Consider the following 27,715-nt stretch of genomic DNA (forward strand, 5'->3'; position numbering starts at 1 on the left):
TCATTGTTGGTGGGAATGCAAAATGCTGCAGCCACTGTGGAAGACAGTGGCGGTTTTCTTACAAAACTAAACATACTCTTTCTATACACTAGCAATCACAGTCCTTGGTACTCACCCAAAGGAGCTGAAAACGTTACGTCCACACCGAAACCTGTGCACAGATGCCAACAGCAGCCTTATGCATAACTGTCCAAACTCGGAAGCAACCAAGATTTCCTTTAAGTAGATGAACAGATGGACTAACTGTGGTCCAGCCCAGGCCACGGAATATTATACAGTGCTAAAAAGTGAGCTGTATCGCGTCATGAAAAGACACGGAGGAAACTTAAATGCACGGTGCTAAGTGAAAGAAGCCCTCACACCGTATGATTCCAACTGTAAGGCATTCTGGAGAAGGCAAAACTGTAGGGGACAGGGAAAGGATCAGTGGCTGCGAGTGGGGAGGGAGGAGCGAAGGAGCAGAGCACAGAGGACTTTTAGGGCAGCAAAATTACTGTGTATGGAGCTGTCTTACGCCATTACACCATTGCCCAAACCCACAGATTATATAACACCGAGTGAACTTGATTAAAACTACGGACTTTGGGGGTGCCTGGGTGGCTCAGTGGGTTAAAGCCTCTGTCTTCGGCTCAGGTCATGATCTCAGGATCCTGGGATCGAGCCCTGCATCAGGCTCTCTGCTCAGTGAGGGGCCTGCTTCCCCCCCTCTCTCTGCCTGCCTCTCTGCCTACTTGTGATCTCTCTCTCTGTGTCTAATAAATAAATAACTTCTTTAAAAAAAACAAGCCCAAAACTATGGACTTTGAGTGACATCATGTGTCCACATGGGTTCACCAGCTGAAACCATGTACTGCTCTGGTGGGGTCCTCGTTCGCGGGGAAGGTTATGTGTGTGTGTATGGGCCGAAGGTATAAGGGAAACCTCTACACCTTTGACTCAATGTCTTTAAATGTATTTTTAATTTTTTTAAGATTTTATTTGAGGGCTCCTGGGTGGCTCAGTGGGTTAAGCCACTGCCTTCGGCTCAGGTCATGATCTCAGGGTCCTGGGATCGAGTCCCGCATCAGGCTCTCTGCTCAGCAGGAGCCTGCTTCCTCCTCTCTCTCTCTCTGCCTGCCTCTCTGCCTACTCGTGATCTCTCTCTGTCAAATAAATAAATAAAATCTTTAAAAAAAAAGATTTTATTTATTTGAAAGAGAACAAGCAGGGGCAGGGGCAGAGGGAGAAGCAGATTCCCTGCTGAGCAGAGAGCCCCAACACTGGGCTGGATCCCAGGACCCTCAGATCATGACCTGAGCTGAAGGCAGATGCTCAACCTACTGAGCCACCCAGGTATCCCTTTAAATTATCTGTCTATCTCTCTATCTATTTATAGCAAGCTCCATGCCCAGTGTGAGGCTTGAACTTACAACCCTGTGATCAGTTGTCACTGCTCCACCAACTAGGCACTCCTATTCCTTCCACTCGGTTTTGTTGTGAGCCTATAACTCTAAAAACAGAATCTATTTCTTTTAAAAGTCAATTTTTAAGTGTGTGTGCAGGGGGAGATGTGTCTCCATGAGCTGCAGCCAGCAGTCTTCCCACTACCCTCTTTTAGCAGCTCACCAGCGGCTGTGCTGTGATCCCCATCACCATCCTCTTTCAGTCAGGACCCGCTTCCAATCATTATAATCTTTTTTTTTCCCCTTGATTTTTTTTAACATAATCTCTACCCTCAACATGGGACTCCAACTCACAACCCCAAGATCTAAGAGTTGTATGCTCTACCGACTGAGCCAGCCCGGCACAACCCTGCCCACCCCCGATGCTTCTAATCTTAAATGTCGCCTGCAACTTGCTCCCCATCTGTTGGCCCGGCTCTGTAAAGCCACAAACATACAAACTGCTGGCCGGGGACTCTGGCCAGGGGGAGGCAGCCAGCACCCCAGGGTGAGTGCGTACTCCCCGGACACCGAAAGACCTCAAAATCTCAGCAAAGCAATTTCTTGCTACTCGCAAAGAAACCACAAGATCTCAGGAAGCAGGAGAGATTCACAGCCTCTTTGGACCTCACCCAGCCCCGGCCTACCCAGCTTGGGGGCACAGTACTTCCCTCTGAGGTCCAGAGCTGCCTCCCTGGTAAGACATGATGGCCCAGCTCTGCGACTCCTTGATGCTGCCCCAAAACCACAGACCAAAAATTCACTAGTCCAGGGTCCTAGACTCATTTTCTACTGCTGTAGGACATGTTACCATGAAAGCAGACGTCGACAGCCGCGCGAGGTTATGATCTCAGTTTCCGTGGGTCATGAGTCTGGCCATGTTTTATCTGGATTCGCTCTCAGGGCCTCAGCCTGCAATCCAGGCCAGGCTGCGGCCTTCTCTGAGGCTCAGGGTTGTTGCCAGAACTCAGCTCCTCTTGGCTGGAGTTCTTGGCTCCTACAGGCTACTCTCAAACCCAGCCACGCGGCTCCTTCCATGGGGCCAATCCTCTGGTTTCACTTTCTCGAGGAGGGCTCACCTGATTAGGTCAGGACCATTTGATCCCTCCTGTGATTAAACTCAAAGTCAATTTATTAGCGATCTTGTTACAGGAGAGATGTCCCCCTCCCCAGCCCCCACGCCATATCTGCAGGTTCTGCCCACACCTGAGGGGATTCTGTGTGTGCACAGCAGAGGGTAGGAATCCTGGCAACCATCCTAGGGCTCCGCCTATCACGCAGAAAGGCCTACAGGACTGAAAACCAATCACTGCAAACAACTGCCACCAAAAAAAGGAAACTGACACCAGGCAAAGATTCTGAAAGCAAGTCCTGAAAAAGACCCTCCAGAGGCGAGTGCTGCGGTTATTGTGTCCAGGTTATTGCCCAGCGCTCAGACCCAAGAGCAGCACAAAATGGAAGGAGTTCTGCTAAACCGCCCAGCCTAGCCAATCATCCACGAACCGCCCCAAGAGGAAGCAGGGGGCTGTACTGTCATGTTCCAGATGGCTGCCGGGACAAATTACCCCACAGCTCAGCGACTTCCACCAACACGAATCTGTTATGGTAACAGTTCAAAAGGTCAGAATTCCAGAGCCAGTGGCTCTGGGCTGAGGTCAAGGTGACGGGCAGCACTGGCGATGCTGCAAGCTCTTGGCACAACCCGCTTCCACGCCTCCTGTAGCTTCTTAAGGGTGGCCAGGATTCCATCCATGACTCAAGAACACGTCGCTCCTGTCTCTGCTTCTGCAGCCGTATCGCCTCCCCCTTTTCTGTGGTAGAACCTTCTGCCTCCCTCTCACCGGTACCTTTGTGATCAATGGGTTCATTTTGAGGCAAAATACGGTTAAGTTCCTCCTTTCTCACGAACCTTGTTAGGTTGTCATCTGAACGGTGAGGTTGTACGATGAGCTCTTCTCTACGCCCGATGGACCCCACACTCCTTCCTGAGCCGGAACGTTCTGTCCTTCCTGGCTTCACAGGATCCCCCCCCAAGGTATGGAACCTGCTATTTCCATGACTCCAAGATGTCCTAAAACGTTTATTTCTATTTCCCTGGGGATGTGCCATGGCGGGGGCAGGTAGTTGGAAGCGGGGTGAATCCTGTGCAGCCCCTTCCTAACTCGCTCCACTGTTTTTCGGGTTCTGAAGCCCAAGATATCTAAATGGCGATCACAACGGAACAGGGGGAATCACCTGCCCTTGATGGAATCCTGAAACGAAGTTTTAATTTTGGCTTTCTACATTATAAAGTAGAGGCCACAAAGCTTCGAAGAGAAAATGCCCTTTAGCTCAGACTTGCTATTTCCATGCAAGAACGTCTGTGCTCAAGGTCTGCGGACCTGGTGTAATGGGTCACCGGAAGGTTCTCCTGTTGTTACGCCCATGGCCATGGCTCTCTCGGGAGACTCGGCTGCGTCTCGAAGACAGCAAAGTGAAGAAGCGTCTTCCTCCCTTAAGCAAGCTTTGATTAGCACGACAGGGCTGGCTCTTCCTTGGTGACCTGATCACCACAGGTGACCACAGGGTATGGCTCTTCCTGGTTCTTTCTGACCATTAGAGGTACTACGAGGAGCAGCAGGAGGCCAGGCAGGAGGGGGAGGCGGGGAAGCATCTGGGTCATCCTCGCTTGATCTGGCGAAACTGCAGAGAAGGCCCTGCTGCCCATCGGGATACGCGCCTGGGAAAAGCACTGGTCCGTGTCCTCGCGTCTGTGTCCTCGCGTTCACTCACGTCCTGGGACGGGCGACTTCCACCGCTGTTCTGTCTGAGCTCCTGAAACTGCAGCCTTCCTCCTCCAGAGGGGAAATACAACACCCTCCTCGTGTCTGTCGTTCCAGAGATGGGATTTACTCCTCCCGACTCATCGCCCCTGTACTCAGCGTGCTGGCTTCCAGCCCGACCCTCCCCTCACGATGCGGGCAGACGGTGAGCCTGCCGCTCCTGAGAGCGGCTGCGCCTGAGAGCCACCGACCCTCTCCCGGAGCACACTGTGGACCTGAAAAACGCTGACCTTCAATATCCTAATCTCGTCACTTATGTTAAAGGGTCCCACCAACAGCCCAAGCAACACTGGTCTCTAGCATTTTTGCTGTGTTTTCTCAGCTCCAGACGGGGACGTTCTCTCCTGCGCTTGTGATGCTCTGTACAAGGGCCGAACGTGTTCTGTTGCTTCTCAAAAATCTTTTAATATTTATATTTATTCTTCCTTGCTCCTGGGGCTACTGACAAGCATGAGCAACTGTCAAAACAGACACTTTCTTACCTCTGGACAAGCGGGAGTGTGTAAAGGGGCTTCTGTTGTGCTCGTATCTAGGTGTGGCAAGTGTTCTGCTCGCACCCGAAAAAAATGTGTCGTTCACTCAAAACAGGATACTGCTACGTTTCAAGAGCTTTGGCTTAAAAAAACAAGCGAAAGCAGAGGCAAACTTTTTCTAGGCCATTCCTTTTGCTAGCAGGGTCCTCTTCCAAGTCCTTCTGCTGCTGCTTTCCTCTGAAGATGCCCCCCCCCATTCAAAAAGCAATGACAGGGTGTCTTGTGTACCCCTGTACTATCTGACATGCCCCAGATGGCCACTTGGTGGCGCCAAAAGGTCCACTCTCTTCCCCCTGTTGAGGTGGATACTGACAAAGGGAACTTTTCTGAGTAAGGGGAGGGGCACAAAGCCAGAAGGAGAATACCAAGACCAGAAGGGCAGCTGATCCTTGCCTCGATGGCCATTTGATAATTGCCATTTTATTCAGATGGAGAAAGGGTGGGGATAGAGAAATGATTTGAGGGGCACCTGGGTGGCTCCGTAGGCTAAGGATCTGCCTTTGGTTCAGGTCATGATCCCGAGGGCCCTGGGATTGAGCCCTGCATCTCACTTCTTTCTCAGCAGGGAGTCGGCTTCTCCCTGCCCCTCCCCCTGCTCCTGCTTGCACGCGCTCTTTCACTCTCCCTCCCTCTCACTCTCGAATACATAAATAAAATCTTACAAAATAAATAAATAAAAATGATTTAATTATCCTGGGCACTGCCTGGGGACGGACAGACGCATGCACACAGTTGTGTGTCGAAGTCATCGCCACAGGCCCCTACAGACATTTTATTTCCAAAGTCGGTCACCTTTGTCCACTAAGCATGAAGGGACTCAGGCATTTCAGACCAGGCTCTAGAGGAATTTTGAAAAGCTATAAAAGCAAATCAAAACTACAGTCAGGTGCCATTCTCCCATCCACCTGGAAAAAACTGGGTACAGACAGTGCTGGTGGGGACTCGAGAACCAAGCTCTCTCCCACGTTGAAGGGAGGATCTAACTTGGAGCCCTATCTGTGGAGGAGAGTTTGGCAAAAGGAGCCAAATCACAAACCTGCATTCCATTTCTTAAGAATGCACCCTACCTACGAATATGTTTGCACATGTGAAGGTTACACGGGAGCACGGTTTTTTCTAAGACTGAAAAAAAAAAACTTAAATAATAGGAAGTATGAAATCTGGAACATCCACATAATGGAAAACACTGTGCAGTAGCAAAGAGGGAGAGGTCCAGGGAAGCCCCACCCAAAACCAGGGCCCAGGTCCCCAATTTGTTCACCCCTAGTGAGGCCCTCCAGCCGTCAGTAATGGCTTGCTCCAGCTCCTCCCAGGTGACCATGGTGACTTCTTCTCCAACAGGCATCAAACTCATCTTCCGGCCCACGAGGTCCTGACGGTGACAGACAACATGCAGGCAGACAGACACACAAACACCCCAAGTTTAATCCCAGAAAGCTTTAGGAACAGAACTGAGCTAACAGAATCCACAGCCCTAGTCCCGAGGCAACATCACTGTCCTTCAAGTGACCAGTGAGTCCTGGGCAGCCAGTTTCCTGTCCCCTGAGGACCTCTGGGGGAACCATGGGCTGGGATGGGAAGGATTTCCCCCCTATCCAGGGGCAGCGCCCACAGGGGCAGAGGGCCTCATCCTACTTCAGAGGGACACAGACGTCTGGGGTGGGAGCCTGGACATCCTCCCCTACTCCCCCTTGAGGGCCCTTTGTCACAGAACTCGCCCATATTACCAGGAATTCATCCCGTTCTCTGACTATCTTCTCTAGAGCATCGATTCGCTGGAAGGCTGTCTGGAAGAAGAGTTCGGAGGTGGAGGATCAAACCAGCCCCTCCTGTGGACCCTACACGCACGCATGCGCACACACACGCCCTTACACGCACGCACGCGCGCACCCACGCACACGTGCATAGATACGCATGCGCACACACACACCCTCTTATGCCCACGCATGCGCACCCGCGCACATGCGCTCCTAGAAAAGAAAGAAGCTGAGTGGATCTTACAGGAGCTGGGGGGAGAGACAGGACCACTGAGTCAGCTAAATCGTTTTCTTTCCAGCCAACAAGAGGCAGGCAAGTGAGGTGTGGCGGTCCTGGGGGACACTGTGCCAAGAGCAAATGCAAGCACAGGGGTGGGAACCTTTGGTCCTGGGATTCACTTCTCCTCCCCTCGAACAGAAGAACATTCCCGCACTGCAGAATGATGCTGACTTGCCCCGCCAGGACAGAAACGACCCGGCGCTTCAAGGCGTCTGAATGGCTGTGTGGTTTGAAGAGAAAAGCGTCCCCAAGGAACCGAAACAAATTGCTAAAACTTGTTGTTGAACCGAACAACAACAGAACAACAAAAAGTTGTTCTGGATGACCCTTGCAAAGCTCCAGAATGTAGGAATCTAAAGGTGAAACAAGGCTTTGGTCTGAAAAAACCATCTAAAAGCCCCCAAACACCACATTTCAAAAAGAAAAGCTTTCCAGAGCAACAGAGAGTCCCGCTTGGGCCTCAGGCCTGGCATGAGGGGCAGAATGGGGTCAGGGGCCCTGAGGCCTCCCTGAGCCTCTCCCTGGGCTTCTTCTAACTGTCCCTCTTCCTCCTTCCAGCGCTAAGCCCCTGGGCGGCTTCCGGAGGGCCTGAAATAGCAGCACTGCCTAGTACTTTGGGCCCCTACTGTCCATCTGAGGGGAGTTCTAGATCTTTCTCCAAGAGAAAAAGATCCGAGTGAAGGTGTGGCTGCCGAGCACCTGCTGGTGTGACCGCAGAGCTCTCTCCATCCCCAGCCCGCCCCCTCCTGGGCTCCGCTCTTCCAACACCCACCACCTCACTTCTTTATTCTTGTTTAGAGGAAATCCGCCCGAAGAATATTATCAGAAGTTGTCTGCTCCCCATCATCCCCCCATCCCCGACCCGGTTCTGATCCCTGGGGGGCTGAGAAGGGGCAGTGGAGTGGTGAGGACAGGCCCTACATGGGAAGGGGCGACTCCGCGATCCTCGAGGTGGGGTCCCCGCCGTCCTCACCGCTGGGAGCTCCTGCGCCTTTTCCTGGGCTTCTTTGAGGGTTTTCACGTCCTCCACGACGTCGCGCAGCAGCTCCATGGCCTGCAAGGTGGGGACGCGGCGCTTCGGAGGACGGTTCCGAGGACCGCCCCGCCGCCCGCGCCTCCCTTCCAGCCCGGGAGCCCGTGGTGGGCTCCGCCCCCCCCCCCAGCCCCGCCCCGCCCTCACCTGGGAGACCTGGGAGACGGTGGCCCGCTCGCCCTTCGCGGTTTTCAACGACCCTGCTCGTGCCCTGGCCGGCGCCAGCTTGGCGGTCTCCTCCTCCAGCCAGTCCCGGGCGTCCAGCTCGCTGATGGGAGCCGTAAGGTGCTGCACGTGGCTCACGATGCCCTGCACCTGGCTCGTGACGGTCTTGAGCTTCCTGCTGAGGTCCTGGACCTGCCCGCCCAGGCCCTTCACCTGGCTCTCGAGCGTCGCCGCGGCCGTCGGTGGCTTGGTCAGGCTGCCGCGCGGCTTCTCTCTGGACGCAGCCAGCTGCGGGGCGCTGAGCGCGGTCTGCGGGATCTCCAAGGTGCGGCTCGTCTCCGGCGACGGCAACGGCGACTGGAAGTCGATGCGCACCTCCTGCAGGTTGAGGCTCCGGAGCATGGCCACGATGAGCGTGTGCAGGGCCGTGAAGTTGACGGCGCCCACCTCCGGGGTGCCGATGGCCAAGTCCGCCAGCTCCCGAAGGGAGACCATGGTGGTGGCCGCCGTCGCGGGCGGCATCGTGCGCCCTCTCAGCAGCGGTCCGCGCCCTCGGCTGGCCAGGCGGCCATGTCCCCCTCACTGCCCACTGCGCCCCCGGGCGCTGCCCCGCGCATCAGTCACTGGAAAACGGAGGCGAAGCGCCTGGCCGCCGGGCTTCCCACCCTCCGCTCCTGGGGACCCGCGCCCGCCTCCCCAGCGGGGTCCGGACAGCCGCCAACCCTCCGCCGTCCAGTCGTCCGCTCTCCGAGCTACACCCTCCCCTTGCACCGGCTGCAGCCAGCGGACGTTTGGAACCGAACGGACGGCCCCGTCACTGCCCCGTGGTGCGGGGCCCCGCGCACGCGAGGGTTCTGGCACCGTCCAGCGGGCACCCCGCAGTGCGGGACTGGCCCGTATGCGAAGTCACACACTCCCTCCCAACTTGCAAGGGGATCCTATCTTACCCAGGTCTGGGGAAGCCTGGGGCATACCCCAAGGCACCACTAACTGTTACTTTAAGTAAACGTTCCCAAAGGGGCTATGGGGCTGTGTCAAGGCACTACTATGGGAACACAGCAGTTTGGGAAGGGGAGGGGTCCTGTGGCTCACCGAGGTTGCAGCCCTCACTTAACCTAGGAAGGCCTCCCATGCACTCAGCCATTAAGAACTGACAGATTTAAGAGACACCATGTGTGTCCTTAGCTCATTCCTTACTCAGGGCAGAGGCACATGTCTTAAGGGATGCAGTCGTGAGACCTTGGCTTTTGGGGGACAGCTCCCATCTCATTTTGCTTCATCAGAAAGGAGGGTAACTTGGAAAAGAACACTCACCGCCCTGGCAGCTCCACCCAGCCACCACACGACAGACCTTCACTGAGCCGCCCTGGCCTAGTTTATCTCGAAACAGACTCATCTGGTCAAGTGCCAACATTTCAGCTCATCACAAGCCAGGATGAGACAGGACTAGAGGAATTTGGTGCTCTCAGCAACTGGGGCCTGACTTCCCCACACCAGGTTTTTCCAGAAAATGTAAAATGTCAGTGTTTACATTCAGGAAAGCTAAGGAAAACCTGAGCAAAAGTCTGTACCATGGACTCCTATTTCAACTACTTCTCGAATTCAAATTTTTAGTCTGAGCTGGTAAAATGTAACTGAAATCTTTCATGCCCCTCATCCCCAGTGTTGCCTGGGAGTGGAGTTAAGTATCAGTCTAGAACCTACAGGAAGGTTAACACCTGAGGATTTTTTGGTTCACCGTCATAGCCCTAGCACCTGACACTCAGTCGGGGCCCTCACGCTTCCTGAAACCATCAAAAGAACAAATTCTTGGCAGCTTTGTGCACTTATGTTTTCACCCTATAAAACAGAAGGCTGGGTCACCAAATTAAAGTCTTGTGATGGGGCTTCCCCTGTCCTAGAGGGTGTGGAACGTGAGCTTCTCGATTCTAAGCTCAGTGACTTTCCAGAAGGATGTTACCCCTGCTACCACTGGCCAGAAACCCGACTCCCTGAGTCCTCATGATTTCATCTGCATATCCCTGAGACTTGGCATCATACCAGACACAGGTTAGGACCCACTAAATGCCCATGGAAGGGGTGTATATGAATATATTCTAATTCTAATCCCAGGGAATATATTCTATGAAGTAAGTACAAATAAACACCTCTGTTCTTATAGACACAGGAAAATAAACATTAACTGGATGTATAAATGGAATTTTGGTCGAAAAGGACCTCCCTCAGTTGTCAGTTCCAAACCTCCCTTTTTAGATCTGATGAGAGACCCAGAAAGGACTAGTCATCTGCAGGGCCTTACAAATAAGAACCAGGTTTCCTGAGTAACAGTCCACAGCTCCGCCTCCCCCACCATGCTGCTATCTGATAATTGAGTTCTTGCTCCAAATTCTCCTACTTGGACTATTAACAGAAGGCAACTTGTGTGCTTGAAAAAGCTAACGTGCTTGAAGTCTTGATTGTGGCTTGGGAACTTTTCAAGTCATTAGGAAAGGGATAAAAATGTCAAGGAAATGTCCCTGCAGAGAAAGACAATTGTACAAAGAAGCGGATTGTCCTTTGCTATCCCTCAGGAACAGAACCAATTCCAGCTCATTGCCCAACAGACAGACTCTGTCCTTCCCATTACATTCTGTCCTGCCCAGAGCCGGCTGAAGGTCTAAAAGGCCTCCCTGACAGATGTGTTACAATATAGAGTAATTTTAATTGCTGGGTAGGAAGACGATGAGCAGTCCTGAAAAATACCAACCACACTGTCATCTATCACACAAGAAAAGTATAATTTGTTCTTTTTTTTTTTTTAATTTAGATTTCTGGGGTGCCTGGGTGGCTCAGTGGATTGAGGGCCTCTGCCTTCGGCTCAAGTCATGATCTCAGGGTCCTGGGATCGAGCCCTGCATCAGGCTCTCTGGTCAGCGGGGAGCCTGCTTCCCCCGCCCCCGCCTACTTGTGATCTCTGTCAAATAAATAGATAAAATCTTTTAAAAAAATTTTTAGATTTCTAAATCCATTATCCCAACCAGGATTTGATTTCGATGCTTAGGAAGGGGATGGAACCTACTGGTGGAGACTCCTGTCCGGGGTTTAGGACCAGCCCTGGCCTGGACTACCCTTTATTTTGTACCTGTTGTCTCCTGCACTGTCTGGACAGGAGTCAGCCACCAGGAAGGCAGGAGAGCAGGCGGTTCTGCAATGTAGCCAACAGACTTGCAAGACAACAAACTCTTTTATTTGCCATAGAAGAGCCTCGCAGGGATCCAGAGATAGGGGGCTACTCTCTAATCTGACCTCCTTGCTGGGGTAATGCCACAAAGGCTTTGTTGTTCGGTGGCTGTCGGCACGGCAGCTTCTCAAAGAAAAACGGGGTTTTCTACAAAAGATGTACGTGAGGCTGACTGGGGAGAGGAAAACTAGACTGGAAACAGTACCAGGGCACTCAGCTTCCCTAACCAAGTTCAACGTTGACACACGTTTCCCTGCGGTGGAAATAGCCCAATATTAAAGAGCTCGGACCATCTGCCCTTAACTCCTTCTTAGTATCAACAAAATTTGGGAATTCTTTTCAGGAAACTAACTTTAGTTTAAGGACCAAGATGGCGATGGCAGACATTTAAGGCCATTTATCCATCAGCTCTGTCTTCCCCTTGACTATCTTAATGGCTCCTACCTACCCAACTGGGTGAGACAGACTATCTGACTTCAGGCTACTTCCAGGCCTCCCTTGAGAGGAAACACTGTGTACGTAAGTTGATGGCATGGCTCTCCACACGTTTTCCTCAGGAGTTCTGCAGTCAAGGCAACGGCGACAGCTAGTCATCCACGGTGATGTTTCGGAAAAGGTACGCCATGGACTCCCCATTGTGGATTCTCCGAATTGCTTCAGAGAGAATCAGACTGATATCCACGGTCTTTATCTTGGGACACTGCAGCTTCTGCACCTCGTGAGGGACCGTGTTCGTCACCACGACCTAGTCATTGCAGCGACGGAAGATAAACAGTGTTACTGATGTGTCCCCAACATGGCCACCCAGAAAAGTCTGTCCCACCTTTAGTTCCCGCAGCCCAAGTTCCAAACTACAAAACCTTATTCCACTGAGTACAGTTTTTACAAACTAAACTTAACAGACTTTATACAAGAGAAAGGTTACATGGTTCAAAACATAAAAGAGTATGAAGGTCATGCTCTACTTGGGCAGAAACGGTAGGGTGAGCCCCAGCACTGTGCAAAACTGGATGAATCCAAGTTGTGAGAGGAGCGCTCCCACAGCACCAAACTACACTGAAATATGAACCACATCCAAGTAAATAAGCTGAGCCTTTATGGAAAGAGGCATCTGTTCCTGACTATGCATTTGTCACCACACCCCGCTAGCCACCAAGGCTACTTCCGAGGTCCTCCAGAGAGGGGGTTAGGCAACACTGATGGGGTCATTTTACAATTCACAGAAAAGAGAGCAGCAAATCCCAGGCCCAGTAAGTGCAGACAGACCTCGTCGATGGAGGACTCCTCGATGAGACGGGGGGCCTCCGCAGACAGGATGCCATGAGTGGCCATGACATAGATCTTGTAAGCACCTCTCTCTTTCAGGATCTCCGCAGCAGCAACAAAACTTTCCACATCATCAATAATGTCATCCTGGGGAGACACCAGAGGTGGTGTTCAAGTGCTACCCCCCGTATCTCTAAGCACATACCTCTCTCTCTTCTCTGCCCGTCGTTTAAGGATCTCCGACTGGAGATCAGAGCCACCTGCCTGGGCCCGAGACGGAACATCGGGCAGTGGCAACAGCCGTGTGGACCATACTTTGCATGGCTGTCAGTACAAAGAACAGCAAAGCCTGATGGCCACGTGTGACATGCGGAGTTAGAGTTCCCAACTACCAAGGCTCATCATCCTGTCCCACGTTTCCGATTCATCCGACAAAGCTGGTGTCCCATTTACTTTTTTTCAAGACAAAGTGAGATGACAAGAACACAGAAATAAAGCCAGCCATTGTAATCGGGCCCAGCAAGGCATTTAGCACTGGGAGCAAACAGTTCATGCTGAAATGCAAAGAAAAGACACTTGTTCTCACTAGTGAAAATGGAACCGCTCATCTTTGGTTCCTCTCGTGGCCCTAAAGCTGAAGGTTGAGTAGATTGGAGGCTCTGATGAAACCCAGATCCCTTCAGATAAAGGTTATTTATTGGGGTTGAATTTTCTTATGGGAGATCCTGCACTTTTTTTTCCATTTGCAGGTTAAAATAACCCCTGTTCAACCACATAAAGATTTCTATCAGTCCTGAAGGAGTTCGGGTAAGAAAGGATAGACGGATCCATTTAACTCCCTCAGCTTTACTAGAAACATAATCCCAAAAAGGACAACCTACGAAGAGGCAGCAGGGTCATCTGTGCACACGAAGGACGACATGACCATACCACTATGATCGCGATGCGCCCGCCAACATCTCCGACTACAGTTATCGGTGGCTTCTCTTTGGCCATCATCACTAGCAAAACAAAACAAACCACAAGGCCCCAGTTAGTCACATGTCACTGAGTAAATATAATTGCAACCCTATACCCTGGAAGTGGTGAAAAAAAGAACATTATTAAAAAGCAAAACAAAGGGCAACCCTCTTGGGTCCCCTAGCTGCTCGGGTGCTTTGTACGATCATTTTTTTTTTTTTTTTAAGATTCTATCTACCCACTTGACATGGAGAGAGATCACAAGTAGGCAGAGAGGCAGGCAGAGAGAGAGGGGTGAACCAGGCTCCCCACTGAGCAGAGAGCCCAATGCGGGGCTTGATCCCAGGACCCTGAGACCATGACCTGAGCTGAAGGCAGAGGCTTAACCCCCTGAGCCACCCAGGCACCCCTGTACGATCACTTTACTAACGCTCAATAAACCTTGCTTTGCTGCCACCAAAAATAAATAAATAAATAAATAAATAAATAAATAAATAAAGGGGGGTGGGGGGATTCTCCAAAATGAACCTGGGGCTTCTCAGAAACAGACTGTCTAGAGCAGTGGTTTATTTATTTGTCAGAGAGAGAGAGAGCACGAGCAGGGGGAGGAGCAGCAGGCTGAGGCAGACGCAGGCTCCCCGCTGAGCAAGGAGCCTGGGATCATCACCTGAGCCAAAGGCAGATGTTCAACCAACTAAGCAATCCAGGTGCCCCAAAAATAAAATCTTAAAAAAAAAAAAAAAAAAAAGTAAAGAGAAATGAGTGAAATTAATAGATTTTATTTTAGCCGGTATATCCAAGATATTTCAGTACGTAACTGATATGCAAATTTATGAGATATTTTACCTTTTTTTTTCATACTAAGTCTTCGATACTTGGGGTGCATTTCAGAGACAGCGCTTCTCAGCTCAGACTAGCCCTGCTTCCAGAGCCTAAGAGCCACATGTAAATAGATACAAGCCACCAGCCTCTGGACAGCACAGGTTCAAAGGCAGCGGCAGAGCGAGGAGGGTCTCACCGTCCACAGAAGCACCCTAATGCCCTCTGAGAACTATAGAGAAATGTAAACTAAATGCCACTCCGCAGGAAACTGAACAGGTAAAGGCCGCCTGGCTGACGGCCACCTTTACTTCATTGTCTTCCAAAGTGACTTTATTTGGACAATGTAACCTTATTAGCATGTGACTACATGACTGACATCATCGGTTTCCTGAAAATTAGGGACCTGAAGACAGTAACTATGACTCCATCATGTCTTCCTGATTTTTTTTAGAAGATTTTACTTATTTATTTGAGAGCGGGAGAGAGAAAGAGCCCGCGCACACGCATGCCCATGGGAAGACTCCCCGCTAAGCAGGGAGCTCCAGCACCAGGGCTCGATCCCAGGACCCTCAGATCATGACCTCAGTGGAAGGCAGACACTTAACCAACTGAGCCACCCAAGCGCCCCCATTTCTTTGTGATTTGACTGGTCCTTAAAGTACAGGCTTCCTATGTCGCTACCCAGTTTATACCTGGAACAGACCCTTCTGTGTACAAACCTATCTCCAGGATAGAGGAGTGAAGTAAGAGTTCACCCTCAAAAATTCAGCAAACAGAGAGAGAGAGAGAGGGTATTTCAGAAGAACAGGCTAAGTAGCCTACCTTTAAAGCTTTTTATTATTCTGAAATATTAAACCAGTAGTGGGAGAGGGACATAAGAATAAAACTCAGAATAACTCTTGAGGTTAGCAACTATCCGCAAACAAACCGTGTTAGTCCTAGCTACGGGCACTGTGAATCTCCAAGAACAGGTGTGCCTTTCCCCATACGGCACACCAGCCAAGCTGAAATCTGCCGCTATGTAACTGACAAATTTTACCCAACGCTTCCTGATTTCCCATCCCCGAAACAAGGGCGATTTTTTTAACCTGGGCAGTCAAAAACCTCGGCATATAAATATCACCTAAAAGAGGGAGAAGATACACCAGCATTAGGAATGGCTTCCCTAAATTCTATCTTAAATTAAGCCATGTGGGAGGCACCTGGGTGGCTCAGCCAGTTAAGCGTCTGCCTTCGGGTCAGGTCATGATCCCAGGGTCCTAGGACTGAGCCCCCGAGTCCAGTTCCCTGCTCAGCAGGGGAGTCTGCTTTTCCTTCTCTCCCTCTGTGCCCCCCTCTGCCACTTGTGGTCTCTTTCAAATAAATAAAATCTTTTAAAGTATTAATTAATTAAACCATGTGGGTAGATGGCTGTGTTGACCTACCCACTTCTCAAAGAGATGGGGGCCCTCCCTTTCCCTGACCATTTTCCTCTGTAAAAACAGAAAGAGATTGCAAGCCAGTATCCCTCATCGAAGACCAATAAACAGTCAGCTCCCGTTTGATGAGGGAAACATGCCACTAGTGCTCTTGTTTACTTTTCTGTAACTCTGCTTCTCCCAAAAAGCTTCTATCAGTTTGGAATGTAAAAAAACACAGGTCTGGCTAGGATAGAGGCTTAAAAGGCTTTTAAAAAGCAAGAATCTTTCCCGGTATGTTCCTTCTCTGCTCATTACCGGTTTTAGGATCTGGATAAAACTGAACATACAATTTGGTAGCTACTTTAAAACAAACAAACAAACAAACAAACAAACAAACCAGGCTTTATTAATAGGATCCAGGGAAATGAACAGTACCTCACAGGCTTAGAAAAAAAAGTCCCCAATTTTCTAATAGTTGGCCCCCCCAAAATAAAACACTGAAAATTCAAAATTTTCAGTAGAAGTAAAGAACATACTGGAGATTAAGGATAAAGGGTGCTAAAACTACCCAATATTTAGGGTTCTGTTCCCTTTCTTCATTTTCTCAAACAAAAACCAATCTGTTTAAAAATAAAATGGGGGCGCCTGGGTGGCTCAGTGGGTTAAGTCACTGCCTTCGGCTCAGGTCATGATCTCAGGGTCCTGGAATCGAGTCCCGCATCGGGCTCTCTGCTCGGCGGGGGAGCCTGCTTCCTTCTCTCTCTCTCTCTGCCTGCCTCTCAGCGTACTTGTAATTTCTCTCTGTCAAATAAATAAATAAAATCTTTAAAAAAAATAAATAAAAATAAAAAAAATTAAAAAAAAAAAATAAAATGAATTGTGCACTATTACTTATGGCTAGAAATCACAAACCATATTAACTTATTATAGTGGAAATGTCAATTTGTCAAATGACCTCAAATCTTGAAGTCGGAAAATATCTTCTGGGTTTCCCAGCATTGTCCACGTAAAAGAATGCTGCTTTCACAAGCAACCGAAAGTTTCCCGCACTCTCTTTTACTCTCTCCCCAGAGGCAATCAACAAACCTTCCTCTGGTAGGATACAGGGCAGGAGAGGACCAAGAGGAATCAGTCATTCCTTATCCATTTTGATTTTGGTCTATTTGTAGTTCAATGGAAGGTCGAACTTTACTAACAGACTGACCTTAAAAAGAGAATAAAATAAAGTCTCCGGGAGGACTGGAGCTGCAGTTATTTTCAAGCTCATGACTCTGCCCACACTCAAGCAAGTCAAAACGTACATTTAATGATGCTCCAGAGGAGCTAACGTCTGTTTTTACTTTAGTAGTGAAAACCACATCTTCACCTGTAAAATTAACAAGCCAGGGAAATCAAGCCCCAAAAGGTGACTTTCTCTCCTTTTTTCAATCCAAACTCTTCATTTTCACCACTGTTGTAAGCACAGAGCAGTGTTCAGAGAGCCACTGACACGTAACCCTTTCAAGTTCATCAGATGCCCTTGCCATCAGGATGGAATCGATTTTATCTTCTAGAACAGAAGCCTTCACACAACTTCACTTTTAATAAATTATTCTGGGGGCACCTGGGTGGCTCAGTGGGTTAAAGCCTCTGCCTTCAGCTCAGGTCATGATCTCAGAGTCCTGGGATCAAGTCCCACATCGGGCTCTCTGCTCAGCAGGGAGCCTGCTTCCTCCTCTCTCTCTGCCTGCCTCTCTGCCTGCTTGTGATCTCTGTCTGTCAAATAAATAAATAAAATCTTAAAAAAAAAAATTACTCTGAAGCAGGGTTTCTCAGCTGTGGCACTACTGACATTCTGGACTAGATAACTACACGGTACACTGGAGCGGTGTCCCCCAGCTTCTCCGGCGTCCGCTCACAAGACACTGGTGGCACCCGGCCTCCGCCCGGTGGCCAGACCAGAAAGGCCTTCCTTCGCACACTGTGAAATATCCGACAGGGGCTGGGGCAAAACCATCCTGGTTGAGAACTCCTGCTGCTCTGAAAGAACGGGTTCCAGGAAGATAAAAGAGTTCATCTTTCTACAAAATGCAAAGATTCTGAGAGCGAATACTTGGATCCTGTCGTAGCATGGCAGTGTCTTCAACCCCATTACTGTTTTATTGATTTTGAGAGCAAGAGATAGAGTGCGCATGCGTGCGGGCTAGCAGGGGGAGGGGCAGAGGGAGAGAGATTCTCAAGCGGACTCTGGGCTGAGCTGGGAGCCCAACCTGGAGCTTGATCCTATGACCTTGAGATCATGACCTGAGCCCAAACTAAGAGTTCCGTCTTGAGCCACCCAGGCACCTCTTCATCCCCGTCACTGTTTTTTGGAAGATTTTATTTACGTCCGCGTGCATGCAGGCAGGGGGAGGGGCAGAGAGAGAAGGAGAAGCAGGGACCCCGAGGCGGGGCTGGATCCCAGGACTCCGGGATCATGACCTAAGGGGAAGGTAGATGCTTAACCGACTGAGCCACCCGGGCGCCCCCATCCTCATTATTATGAAGTAAACTATTAAAACATACTGAAAGCAGAACTGATATATAAATATAAAGCAGATTTAATTTGGAAAGTACCATTACACAAAACTAGCATTTTTTTTTTTTTAAAGCATTCCCTTGGTCAAATCTGTAAGAAGGAATCAGAGAATGACCTATGGCAACTGCGCAAGTTGTAAACACACCAATGTGTCCCGGAGGGAACACACGGCTGCACACCAGCTTATAAAATATTACATTAATCTGGCAATTATCTATCAAAATTACCTTCGACCCAGTGATTTTATTTCTCGGTCTTTATCTTTGAAGTTCACGGAGTCACTTATGGAAGAAGGTGAGTCGAGGTTAGTCACAGGGAGTAACGTGAGGTGGCCGAGTGCACACTCCGGGGCCGAGTCTCGGTGGTGAATATCACTTTTCGCTAAAGGAACTAGGTCTGCTCGCCGGAATGACTGATTCCAGGGCTAAGGAAGTGCAAGATAAACGTGGAACATCTAGTGGTAGCAGGAAGTAAGGAAGTATCAAAAAATGCTAGGAACATGTCAAAAGAACACAAGGAGGGGCCTGAAGGGGCTCCCTTTGGCCAAGTCTAAGACAATCTGAACACTGCGATAAACAGTAGCGAAGAATGAGAACACCCTGAACAAATTAAGATCCTGACTCCACTCTGATAAGACTGAATGAATGAACAGGGAAGAAGGGGAACTGGAAACATCTCCAGTCAGTCACCGTCATAGTGGTAACTGATTCAACCTGATATGAAGAAACAAACACGCCTCAGTAAGGGATATTCTGTAGAACAACTGCCCTATACTCTTCAAAGGATGAAGGTCAGGGGCGCCTGGGTGGCTCAGTGGGTTAAAGCCTCTGCCTTCGGCTCAGGTCATGATCCCAGGGTCTTGGGATCGAGCCCCACGTCGGGCTCTCTGCTCAGCGGGGAGCCTGCTTCCTCCCCTTTCTCTGCCTACCTGTGATCTCTCTCTGTCAAATAAATAAATAAATAAATAAATAAAAATCTTAAAAAAAAAAAAGTATCAAGGTCATAAGAGACCAAGAACAGAGCAGTCGTTCCAGATTAAATGAGACTAAAGAGAACAGTCAGCTGAGCTCAGTGTGTGATCCTTACTGGGTTCCGGGCCAGAAAGAAATGATTTTCCGCTAAAGGACACAGTGGGACCACAAAGAGGAATAAGGCCTGCAGGTTAGGTAATAGTACTCTAACAGTGTCAGTTTCCGGAGTCTGATAATTACACTGTGGTTATGTAAGAGAGTATCTGTTTTTTGAAATATTTACTGAAGCATTTAGGAATCAGGACATTATGTCTACAGCTCATCTCAAATGATTCAAAAGAAAAGAATACGGACATAAGTGTTAAGTCTGGGGCCTCTGAAGAGTCGCGAGGAATTCTGTCCTATTCTTTCACCTTTTCTCTGAGACTGCAATTTGTTCAAAATGAAAAGCTTCGTTCCAAACTCCAGCTTCACCCGCTCCCGGCTGGGTCTCAGTTGTCTCCCCGGCAGAATGAGGGGTAACACAAGTACCTACAAGATTGTGTGTCTCCACACCAAGTCCAAAGACCTACTAAAGAGCTTAGAAGAATCCTGGACACAACAAAAGATGTTTATTATTATTGGTGCTTTTTCATAGCTGAAGACTGGAGAAACTAAATGTTTGTCGACAGGGGACCAATTGAGAAAATTACCGTCTATCCATAAAATGGAACACTTAGGAAACTATGAAAGACCGAGTGATCTGTACAGACTGGTGGGGAAGGAGCTCTTGGATGAGAAAAGCAAGGGGTAGCACAATATGGTTTAATATACTACCGCTCTGTGAAAATGAGAGAAACAGAAACACGTCACTGGCTTGCATATATGCACAGAGCCTCTAAATGGTTACAAGAGGGGCACCTGGGTGGCTCAGTGGGTTGAAGCCTCTGCCTTCAGCTCAGATCATGATCTCAGGGTCCTGGGATCAAGCCCCGCATCGGGCTCTCTGCTCAGCGGGGAGACTGCTTCCCCCTCTCTCTCTGCCTGCCTCTCTGCCTACTTGTGATCTCTTTCTGTGTGTCAAAAAAAAAAAAAAAAAAACCTTAAATGGTTACAAAGAAACCGACTGCCCTGGGAATCAGAGTAGCTGTGGCAGATGGGGGCTGCGGGGAGAGAAAAGTTTAGGTGGGGTAGGAAAGTTTTTTAGACTTTTAAAATTTTGTAAGAATTTTATACTTTTTAAATTTTTGAAATATGGGAATATATTGCCCATTCAAGAACTTTAATTATGAAATCCTCAAATAAAATAAAATGCAGCAACACCAAAAATTTAAATTAAAAGGGTTTATTACTTGTTTCTCTTGTACAAAAACCTCCAGAGTTGAAAACAAAGTGATAGGAATTTGACAGGTAAAAAATTAGAATGTTTACACCTTAGACAGAGCCTGTCTGAAGTAATCTATCTGAGGTATAACCATTCTGGTGTTTTCCCATCTTATTAATAATCTCTGTATGCTTCTGAGTTATGGCAAATAGATACAGATTTTAAGAAGAAATATCTCCTTCCTCTAAAAAAGATACTATTATCTTCTGGTGTAGAATGCCAGTTATTACCACTCAAAATCCATGGAAATGAAAAGCCGTCACACTGCTGAATTAGTAACAACTCAGTCAGGGGGCATCTCGGGGGTTCAGTTAGTTAAGCATCTGCCTTTAGCTCAGGTCCTGATCCCAGCGTCCCAGGATCCAGCCCAATATCAGGGGTGTGTGTGTGTGTGTGTGTGTGTGTGTGTTCGGGTGTGTGTGTGTGTGTGTGTGTGTGTGTGTGTGTGTGTCCTGGCTCAGCAGGGCATCTGCTTCTCCTCCCCCGGGCCCTTTCTCTCTCTCAGATAAATAAATAAAATCTTAAAAAAAAAAAACCTAGTCAGTTATCAGGTCAAAAGTTTGTATTACTAAAATAAGTGCTAAAAGTTACCCGATCACCAAAGCCTGGTATATAATCAATGGTTGCTATCACCCACCTTACCAATATATAAAAGCTTAAGATTTCACACCTACAACTTTTTCACTGAAGCTAAAATTATTTCATACTCTCTGAATGCTAAGTGCCACCCATATTAGTTCAACTGTCCTTACACAGTCTGTGAAGGTAACACATCTCCTCTTACAAAAGGGGAAATCAATGTCACACCATTCAATTATCTAAAAATACCAAGATGGGGCGCCTGGCTGGCTCAGTCGGAAGGGCATGGGACGCCTGATCTCAAGACTATAACTTCAAGCCCCATGCTGGGTGTAGAGATTACTTAAAAATAAAAATCTGTAGAGGCGCTAAGTGGCTTAGTCGGTAAGTGTCTGCCTTTGGCTCAAGTCATGATCCCAGAGTCCTGGGATCGAGCCCCGTGTCAGGCTCCTTGCTCAAGGGGAACCTGCTTCTCCCTCTCCTATCAGCTTAGTGCTCTCTCTCTCTCTCTCTAATAAATATACAAAATGTTAATAAAAAAATTTTAAATTAAAAAATAAAAATCTTTAAAAAATTAAATTAAAAAAAAAATAGCATACCTCCATTTACGTATTAACTCCTAGCCATTCGTATCACTCAAGACCTTCTTCAACTTACAAGTGAAATAAAAACATAGAGCTCATCTTACACGGCAACTCCAGACCCGTATGGACAGCAGCATTTTTGACCATCGGGGGAGAATGGCGACCGTCATCCATGTCCAGCTCTGTGCACTGAGCCTCTCCGTGGATCACAGCCAAGCCCAGACGCAGTCTCTCAGCGTATGACTGGGCCCTACGAGAAAGCCAACAAGAAACAGGGAAATTCACGGGTGTCACCAGTTCATCACTATTAATCACCAAATGAAAACATCATTCAAACGTTTAGGGACACACAATGATTTAGACAAATCCAAAGACAAGGCCCAGACCAGACTATAAACGTCTCGAGAGGCAGAGGAGGCCCCGGAGTGGAGACGCGGGCCAGCATCTGATTCTAGACCATTTCAGTTCTACCCTTGGCCCGATATTGTAACACGCATCTCTAGAGGATGGAACTTTGTTCAAAAAGGTCTCTTGAAAACCACTGCCTGGAAAACACTCCATAGCCCTCTGCTTTCCTTTTCCTGAGAACGCGAAGGAAGAACTTCCTTTTCTCCCACAGGAAAACCAAGTAACATGGGGACCGCCCTGTATTGTTCGGGGACTGGCGATAAAGCCCTGGTGGGGGAAGCTCGAGCCAATGAGCTTTTCCAGGCCACGTGACAAAAGACCCTGAGTTCCAAAACAGCTCATTTTGACCGGCGAAGCACTGAGAGGCATTTTTTGAATGTCCAACTTACTTACCTTTTGGCAGCATCAGGAGACTTAGCTACAATGACTGCATTCCTGTAATTTGGAATCTAGATTTGAAGGGAAAATAAGAAAATACTGAGAAGTTATCACAAAGGAACACCCGGGTGCCGGCAGGACTCTTCTTCCTCTCATAACAATGATCCGTACTAGCAAATAACGCCAGAGTTTCATGGACACGGTCAAAATTTAACACTTAACAATTTACATCATTGCCAAAGTATGGCTACTTCAAGAAGATAAAAAAATAATTACTTCTTAACACCTTCATTTCAGAAAACAGAAGCAAATCGCTAAAGATACTTGGAAGAAAATCCATTTTTAATGGCGTTAAAAAATTCGCTCCTCTATATGCTGACCCTATCTGGCTGCCTCAGGCATTGCGACTCAAGGGGAAGGTCATCTGATGTGCCTTTCAATCCTGAAATCTGATACCAGAGAAAAACTACATGGGGTCTCTTTTGAGGACAAAGGGGTGTTTGCTGGTGGCTCCTCACTTCTTCCTGGATATACTGAAGCAGGAAAGGTGAGGCTCTAAGGTTGTCCACGGGAAAGCTGAAAAAGCCTTGTATTTCCTTTTGATGAAGATCCATAGTGATAATGTGAGTTAAACCTGAAATTTTAAAACAAAAAATTACAAAGTTCACCCCTACAAGTTAATGGCTACAGTGGACACAAATTAGACGCCCACTCCTGTTCCCTAACCAAAGACTGAACAGGGGAATGTATTGTGAATAAGCACGTCAGTTACAGACTTCCTTTGTAACCTTAACAATATTTAATGAACTAAAGAATGTGGTCGAGCCTCAAGTAAAAGAGCTTATAATCTTCCACATGGACAGAGAGCTGAAGCAGAGAGAAACAAGGGCTCTCCCCTACTGTCAGAACTAGCTTGGTCCTGAAAATTAAGAAAAATCAGGCAGAAGCAAAAATATGTATATGGAATTAATAACCACTGAAGAAGTAATGGGTATAAAAAATAGTAAGGCCTTGATTAAAGAATCTAGAAGGACATGTTAAAGGCCCATGGCTAGAGCAAAAGGAGTAAGAATCCAAAAGCAAAGTAATTCGCATATTAGAAGAAAAATCCCTATCGAAGGGTTTGGAACAATTTCTAACTGTCATAAAAGAATGAGTCAAGAAGTATTCTTATCTAACAGCAATAAAGACACACTCTTATAAACAGTCGTGAACAAAAAAAAAAGACACACATAAAAACATCGCAAATGGACAAAGGTCACTGCAAACCTTCTAGAGCAAAGAACCAGTACTACCCGTTCCTCCCCAAACACTGCATTATCATAGTTTTAGAGAGAATAGAATCCAAATGTTTCTCAGGACTTAAAAATACGTATATTCAAGTTTTTAAGTAAACCCGCCCAGCAAATAAAATCCCAACTGCTATCAAGTGTTACCAACTGGATTCAGACAGGCCAGAAAGTACATGACCGCTACGAATGCAGAATAAAAGCGATGAGAATGAGCTGCTATACAGAAAGATGGCCGGGGGGGTGGGGGGGGAGGATTATATAAACCGGAGAAGCAGTAAAAGAAAAGCCCGGTTTCATCTTATGTACATAAGCAGAATCTAGCTAATAACCAAGGCCAACATGTATCCTGACGCTCAAAAGATCCCACACGGACACCAGGATCACAGCTAAAGTTCATGAGAAGATGAGGGGGACAGAAGGATGGGGAAGTCCAGGATTAGAGCAGAGACAACGTCACTGTCGAGTAAGACAAAGAGGAAAGGAAAACCTAAGAGTTGATACCTCCGCTCACACATCCCTAACCAGGACTACCAGGAGGAAACAGGAAGAAAGGAGTTAGTGAACAGCACTTAAAGAAGGCAGAGGCCCCCAATTAGCTCTCTGAGGGAGGGACTAATCTCATGCAGAAAGAGTCGTGATGACAGGGCGGGAGCCCCGGCCCGTGTGCACACGCACCTGCCTTCGCCAGCATGGACGCCAGCAGCTTGCACACGATGGAGCCCCGCTTCCTCATCTTGCTCTGCTTGCTGTAGGGGAAGTACGGGATGACCCCGATAATGTTCCTGGCACAGGCGGTCTTCAGTGCGTACGCCATGATCAGAAGCTCCATCACAGCTGTGTTCACATCTCTGAAACGGTAAAAATTGGTATTTTGGGGTCAGGTCCATTTTTTAACCCCTAAAAAAGACTGAAATGTCAGCCTTTTAACCTGGGCTACCAAGATGGGCATCACAGGTGTTTCTGTCACCGCACGAGCCGACGATGGCACCTCCAAAACCAGGGGAAAAGCTTATTAGCTCTTCCTTTGAGCTGTGGTTTCCACCGGCGGTTTCGGAAATCCGCAGCCCAGCTAGCCACACTCACCTCTGCCTGGATCCTCTGTCAGTGACATGTCACCGGGGTGGCACGGGAAGCAGATGTCAGTGGCCGGCCAGAGTGAGCCAACGCCTGCGGCACTGTCCCAGGGACCGTCGGCTCAGGCCAGCCCCTCGCTCCCTGTGAACGCCAAGGGAAACCCACTGCCCTGCTGAGCTGCCAGGGCCAGAAAGGATTGATTTTTCTCTTTGCTCTTCACGGGGGAGAGGGGAGGCGGGTGGACGGGGAAGTCCTGGATGAGGAGAGTTTTCAAAACTCTCATCTCTTTTTCTCAAGATACACAGATGCTGACAAAGATGACCCAGAGAGACCTAGAACAGAATATGAACCTGGAAGACAGTCAAAGGAAAGGCTACTTCCAGTTTTGTTTTTTTTAAAGATTTTATTTATTTATTTGGCAGAGAGAGATCACAAGTAGGCAGAGAGGCAGGCAGAGAGACAGAGAGGAGGAAGCAGGCTAAGCAGAGAGCCCAATACTGGACTTGATCCCAGGACCCTGAGATCATGACCTGAGCTGAAGGCAGAGGCTTAACCTACTGAGCCACCCAGGCGCTCCAAGGCTACTTCCAGTTTTTAATGAATGTGGATTACTACCCTTTGCCAAGGGTGACGGAGCCTACAGTCCCCTTAAAAAGGGCGAGAACTGGGGCACCTGGGTGGCTCAGTGGGTTAAGCCTCTGCCTTTGGCTCAGGTCATGATCCCAGGGTCCTGGGATTGAGCCCCGCTGAACAGAGAGCCTGCTTCCTCCAGCTCTCTCTGTCTCTCTGCCTACTTGTGATCTCTGTCTGTCAAATAAATAAATAAAATCTTTAAAAGGGGGGGCGAGAACCTTAGGGCAGAGGGAAGGTCATCGGTGGGGCCACGACCTGAGTGCCTTGTGTCACTCTACCCCATGTGGCCTGGGGAGGGTGAGACTAGAGCCAAAAGTGGTCCTAACAGAGGCCTCCTCCAAGAGTTTCTGGGAGGTGGATTTTCAGAGAAGGCGGCTCTCTGCTCCTGAGGGCAGACTGGGTAGGAGACGCAGCGGACCCCAGCCCCTGAGGACGGGCCTGGCAGATGCCTCCTTAGCCTGACCTTGAACGGACTCACACAGCCAGTGAAGAGAGTTCAATGGCTGCGGTGAGATACCTGCCCCTCCCGGGAAGGTGGGGGGGGGGGGCGCTCAGAACCCAATTCAGACCACTCTCTACTACCCTCCAAAGAAAGAAAACAAATGGTGAGAGCCTTAAAGTCCTTCAGGAAACTCTTCCAGGGTTCCACCTTTCCTCTCTAGCCTGTTCTACTCCTGCCCGCATTATCCGAGTCCTCGAACACCCCCTCTTTGGGGCCAGGAGTGTATCTCCTTCACCTGGCGGAAGCAGGATCATTTCCCAGGTCTTCGTTTGTATCTGTGTGAGGAGCAGACGCTCAGCGGTCCGTTCTGGAATCGTCCCTAGAGCAGCGAGGCTCTCTTGAGGCTTATCCCTCCCCAGCGAGTCTGCCCTCGCCGAGAGCAATCGGAGAGCTTGCCACGAACGCTGCAGACCTGGCGGCGCGGAAGTGGTCACAAGAAACACTCGCCGTCAGACCGCTTTTTAGCCCGAAGGACAGAGACCATTTCCTCCCGGTCTCTTCCAATCTGCCCGCCGCGCTCTCCAAGTGCGCCATCCTGAGCGCGGCCAAGACTGCGAAGAGCAAAGCCTTGTCCACGTTCAACTTAGAGAACTCCCAACCTCACCTTTGTCATTTGGGTTTCTGTAACTATTTCAGGCTTCTGTCACACAAGCATTTCTCCCAGAGGGTAGATAGAACTGATTCAGGACTTGACTTTAAGAAAACGGGACGAGATTCCTTGCGGATTGCTGACAGGTTACACTCTTTTCCAGTTGTTTCCTTCCTCTGAAATAAGCTGGAGGACTTTTCCTCCTCAAGCTCCCAAATTAATACGGCCCCAAGTTTCGCCTGGGGCTCAGGGGGTTAAGGCCTCTGCCTTGGGCTCGGGTCATGATCTCAGGGTCCTGGGATCGAGCCCCACATCGGGGTCTCTGCTCAGCAGGGAGCCTGCTTCCCCTCCTCTCTCTCTGCCTGCCTCTCTGCCTACTTGTGATCTTTGTCTGTCAAACAAATAAATAAAATCTTAAAAAAAAAAAAGTCCCAAGTTTGGCATCGAAAGGTTAGAGGACACACAATCTTTAGGAAAAATCAGGACAAGACACTCATCAAACACTTTCAAGGTGCTTAGGAATTTTTTTTTTTAAGATTTTATTTATGTATTTCACAGAGAGACACACAGTGAGAGAGGGAACACAAGCAGGGGGAGTGGGAGAGGGAGAAGCAGTCTTCCCACAGAGCAGGGAGCCCAATGCCGGGCTCGATTGCAGGACCCTGGGATCATGACCTGAGCTAAAGGCAGACGCTCAACCTACTGAACCACGCAGGCGCCCCAAGAATTCTTTATACTTGGTCGATTTTAGTCCATTCATACATTCAACAAATATTTATTGAGCAACATGAACCAGGCATTGTGTTAGGTGGTAGAGACAAAATGGTAAACAAGGCTGACCACATCTCAAGAAAATGCCAGAGACCCATACTGGACCACCCTTGTGGTAATCCTTTGTCCCAAAGAGCACATCTGACTCAATGTTCCCCTCCCAAAGTCTTTCATACTTGATCCCACAGAGGGGAGAGCGCCCCTTCCCCCATCATATGCCCTATGGCCTCTGAATGTTCAGCTGAAAGACCGCACAGTACTTGGGAGGTCGGTGTGTAAAGCAGGAGTCTCCATCTAGACTGAAACCGGGCATCACATACACCACAGTAAAAGTC

At 48.8% G+C, this 27,715-nt stretch overlaps 2 protein-coding genes across 42 annotated transcripts in view; both read right to left on the bottom strand.

Annotated features, from left to right (window-relative positions):
• QRICH2 (glutamine rich 2) overlaps nucleotides 1–9,148 on the bottom strand; it is a 33,593-nt gene extending 24,445 nt beyond the window's left edge. For 20 of the 39 annotated variants that reach the window (XM_032321622.1, XM_032321625.1, XM_032321626.1 and 17 more), the window contains exons 1-4: nucleotides 7,994–9,147; nucleotides 7,787–7,867; nucleotides 6,504–6,563; nucleotides 6,026–6,148 (exon numbers count right to left, since the gene is read on the bottom strand). In XM_032321622.1, coding sequence (XP_032177513.1) covers nucleotides 6,026–6,148; nucleotides 6,504–6,563; nucleotides 7,787–7,867; nucleotides 7,994–8,533 — 804 coding nt within the window. In that variant the 5' untranslated portion in view covers nucleotides 8,534–9,147. Of the gene's footprint in view, nucleotides 1–6,025; nucleotides 6,149–6,503; nucleotides 6,564–7,786; nucleotides 7,868–7,993 lie in introns of all 39 variants that reach the window. The other 19 variants (XM_032321647.1, XM_032321645.1, XM_032321649.1 and 16 more) reach the window with 7 other exon arrangements.
• Nucleotides 9,149–11,215: 2,067 nt separating this feature from the next.
• Nucleotides 11,216–27,715, bottom strand: part of PRPSAP1 (phosphoribosyl pyrophosphate synthetase associated protein 1) — a 28,784-nt gene continuing 12,284 nt past the window's right edge. For all 3 annotated transcript variants that reach the window (XM_032321255.1, XM_032321253.1, XM_032321254.1), the window contains 7 exons: nucleotides 24,487–24,659; nucleotides 23,038–23,153; nucleotides 22,535–22,590; nucleotides 21,838–21,983; nucleotides 13,428–13,498; nucleotides 12,498–12,644; nucleotides 11,216–11,976 (listed from right to left, as the gene is read on the bottom strand). In XM_032321255.1, coding sequence (XP_032177146.1) covers nucleotides 11,818–11,976; nucleotides 12,498–12,644; nucleotides 13,428–13,498; nucleotides 21,838–21,983; nucleotides 22,535–22,590; nucleotides 23,038–23,153; nucleotides 24,487–24,659 — 868 coding nt within the window. In that variant the 3' untranslated portion in view covers nucleotides 11,216–11,817. The remainder of the gene's footprint in view (nucleotides 11,977–12,497; nucleotides 12,645–13,427; nucleotides 13,499–21,837; nucleotides 21,984–22,534; nucleotides 22,591–23,037; nucleotides 23,154–24,486; nucleotides 24,660–27,715) is intronic.

Source organism: Mustela erminea, chromosome 18 (genome assembly GCF_009829155.1).
Source record: "Mustela erminea isolate mMusErm1 chromosome 18, mMusErm1.Pri, whole genome shotgun sequence".
NCBI lineage: Eukaryota > Metazoa > Chordata > Mammalia > Carnivora > Mustelidae > Mustela > Mustela erminea.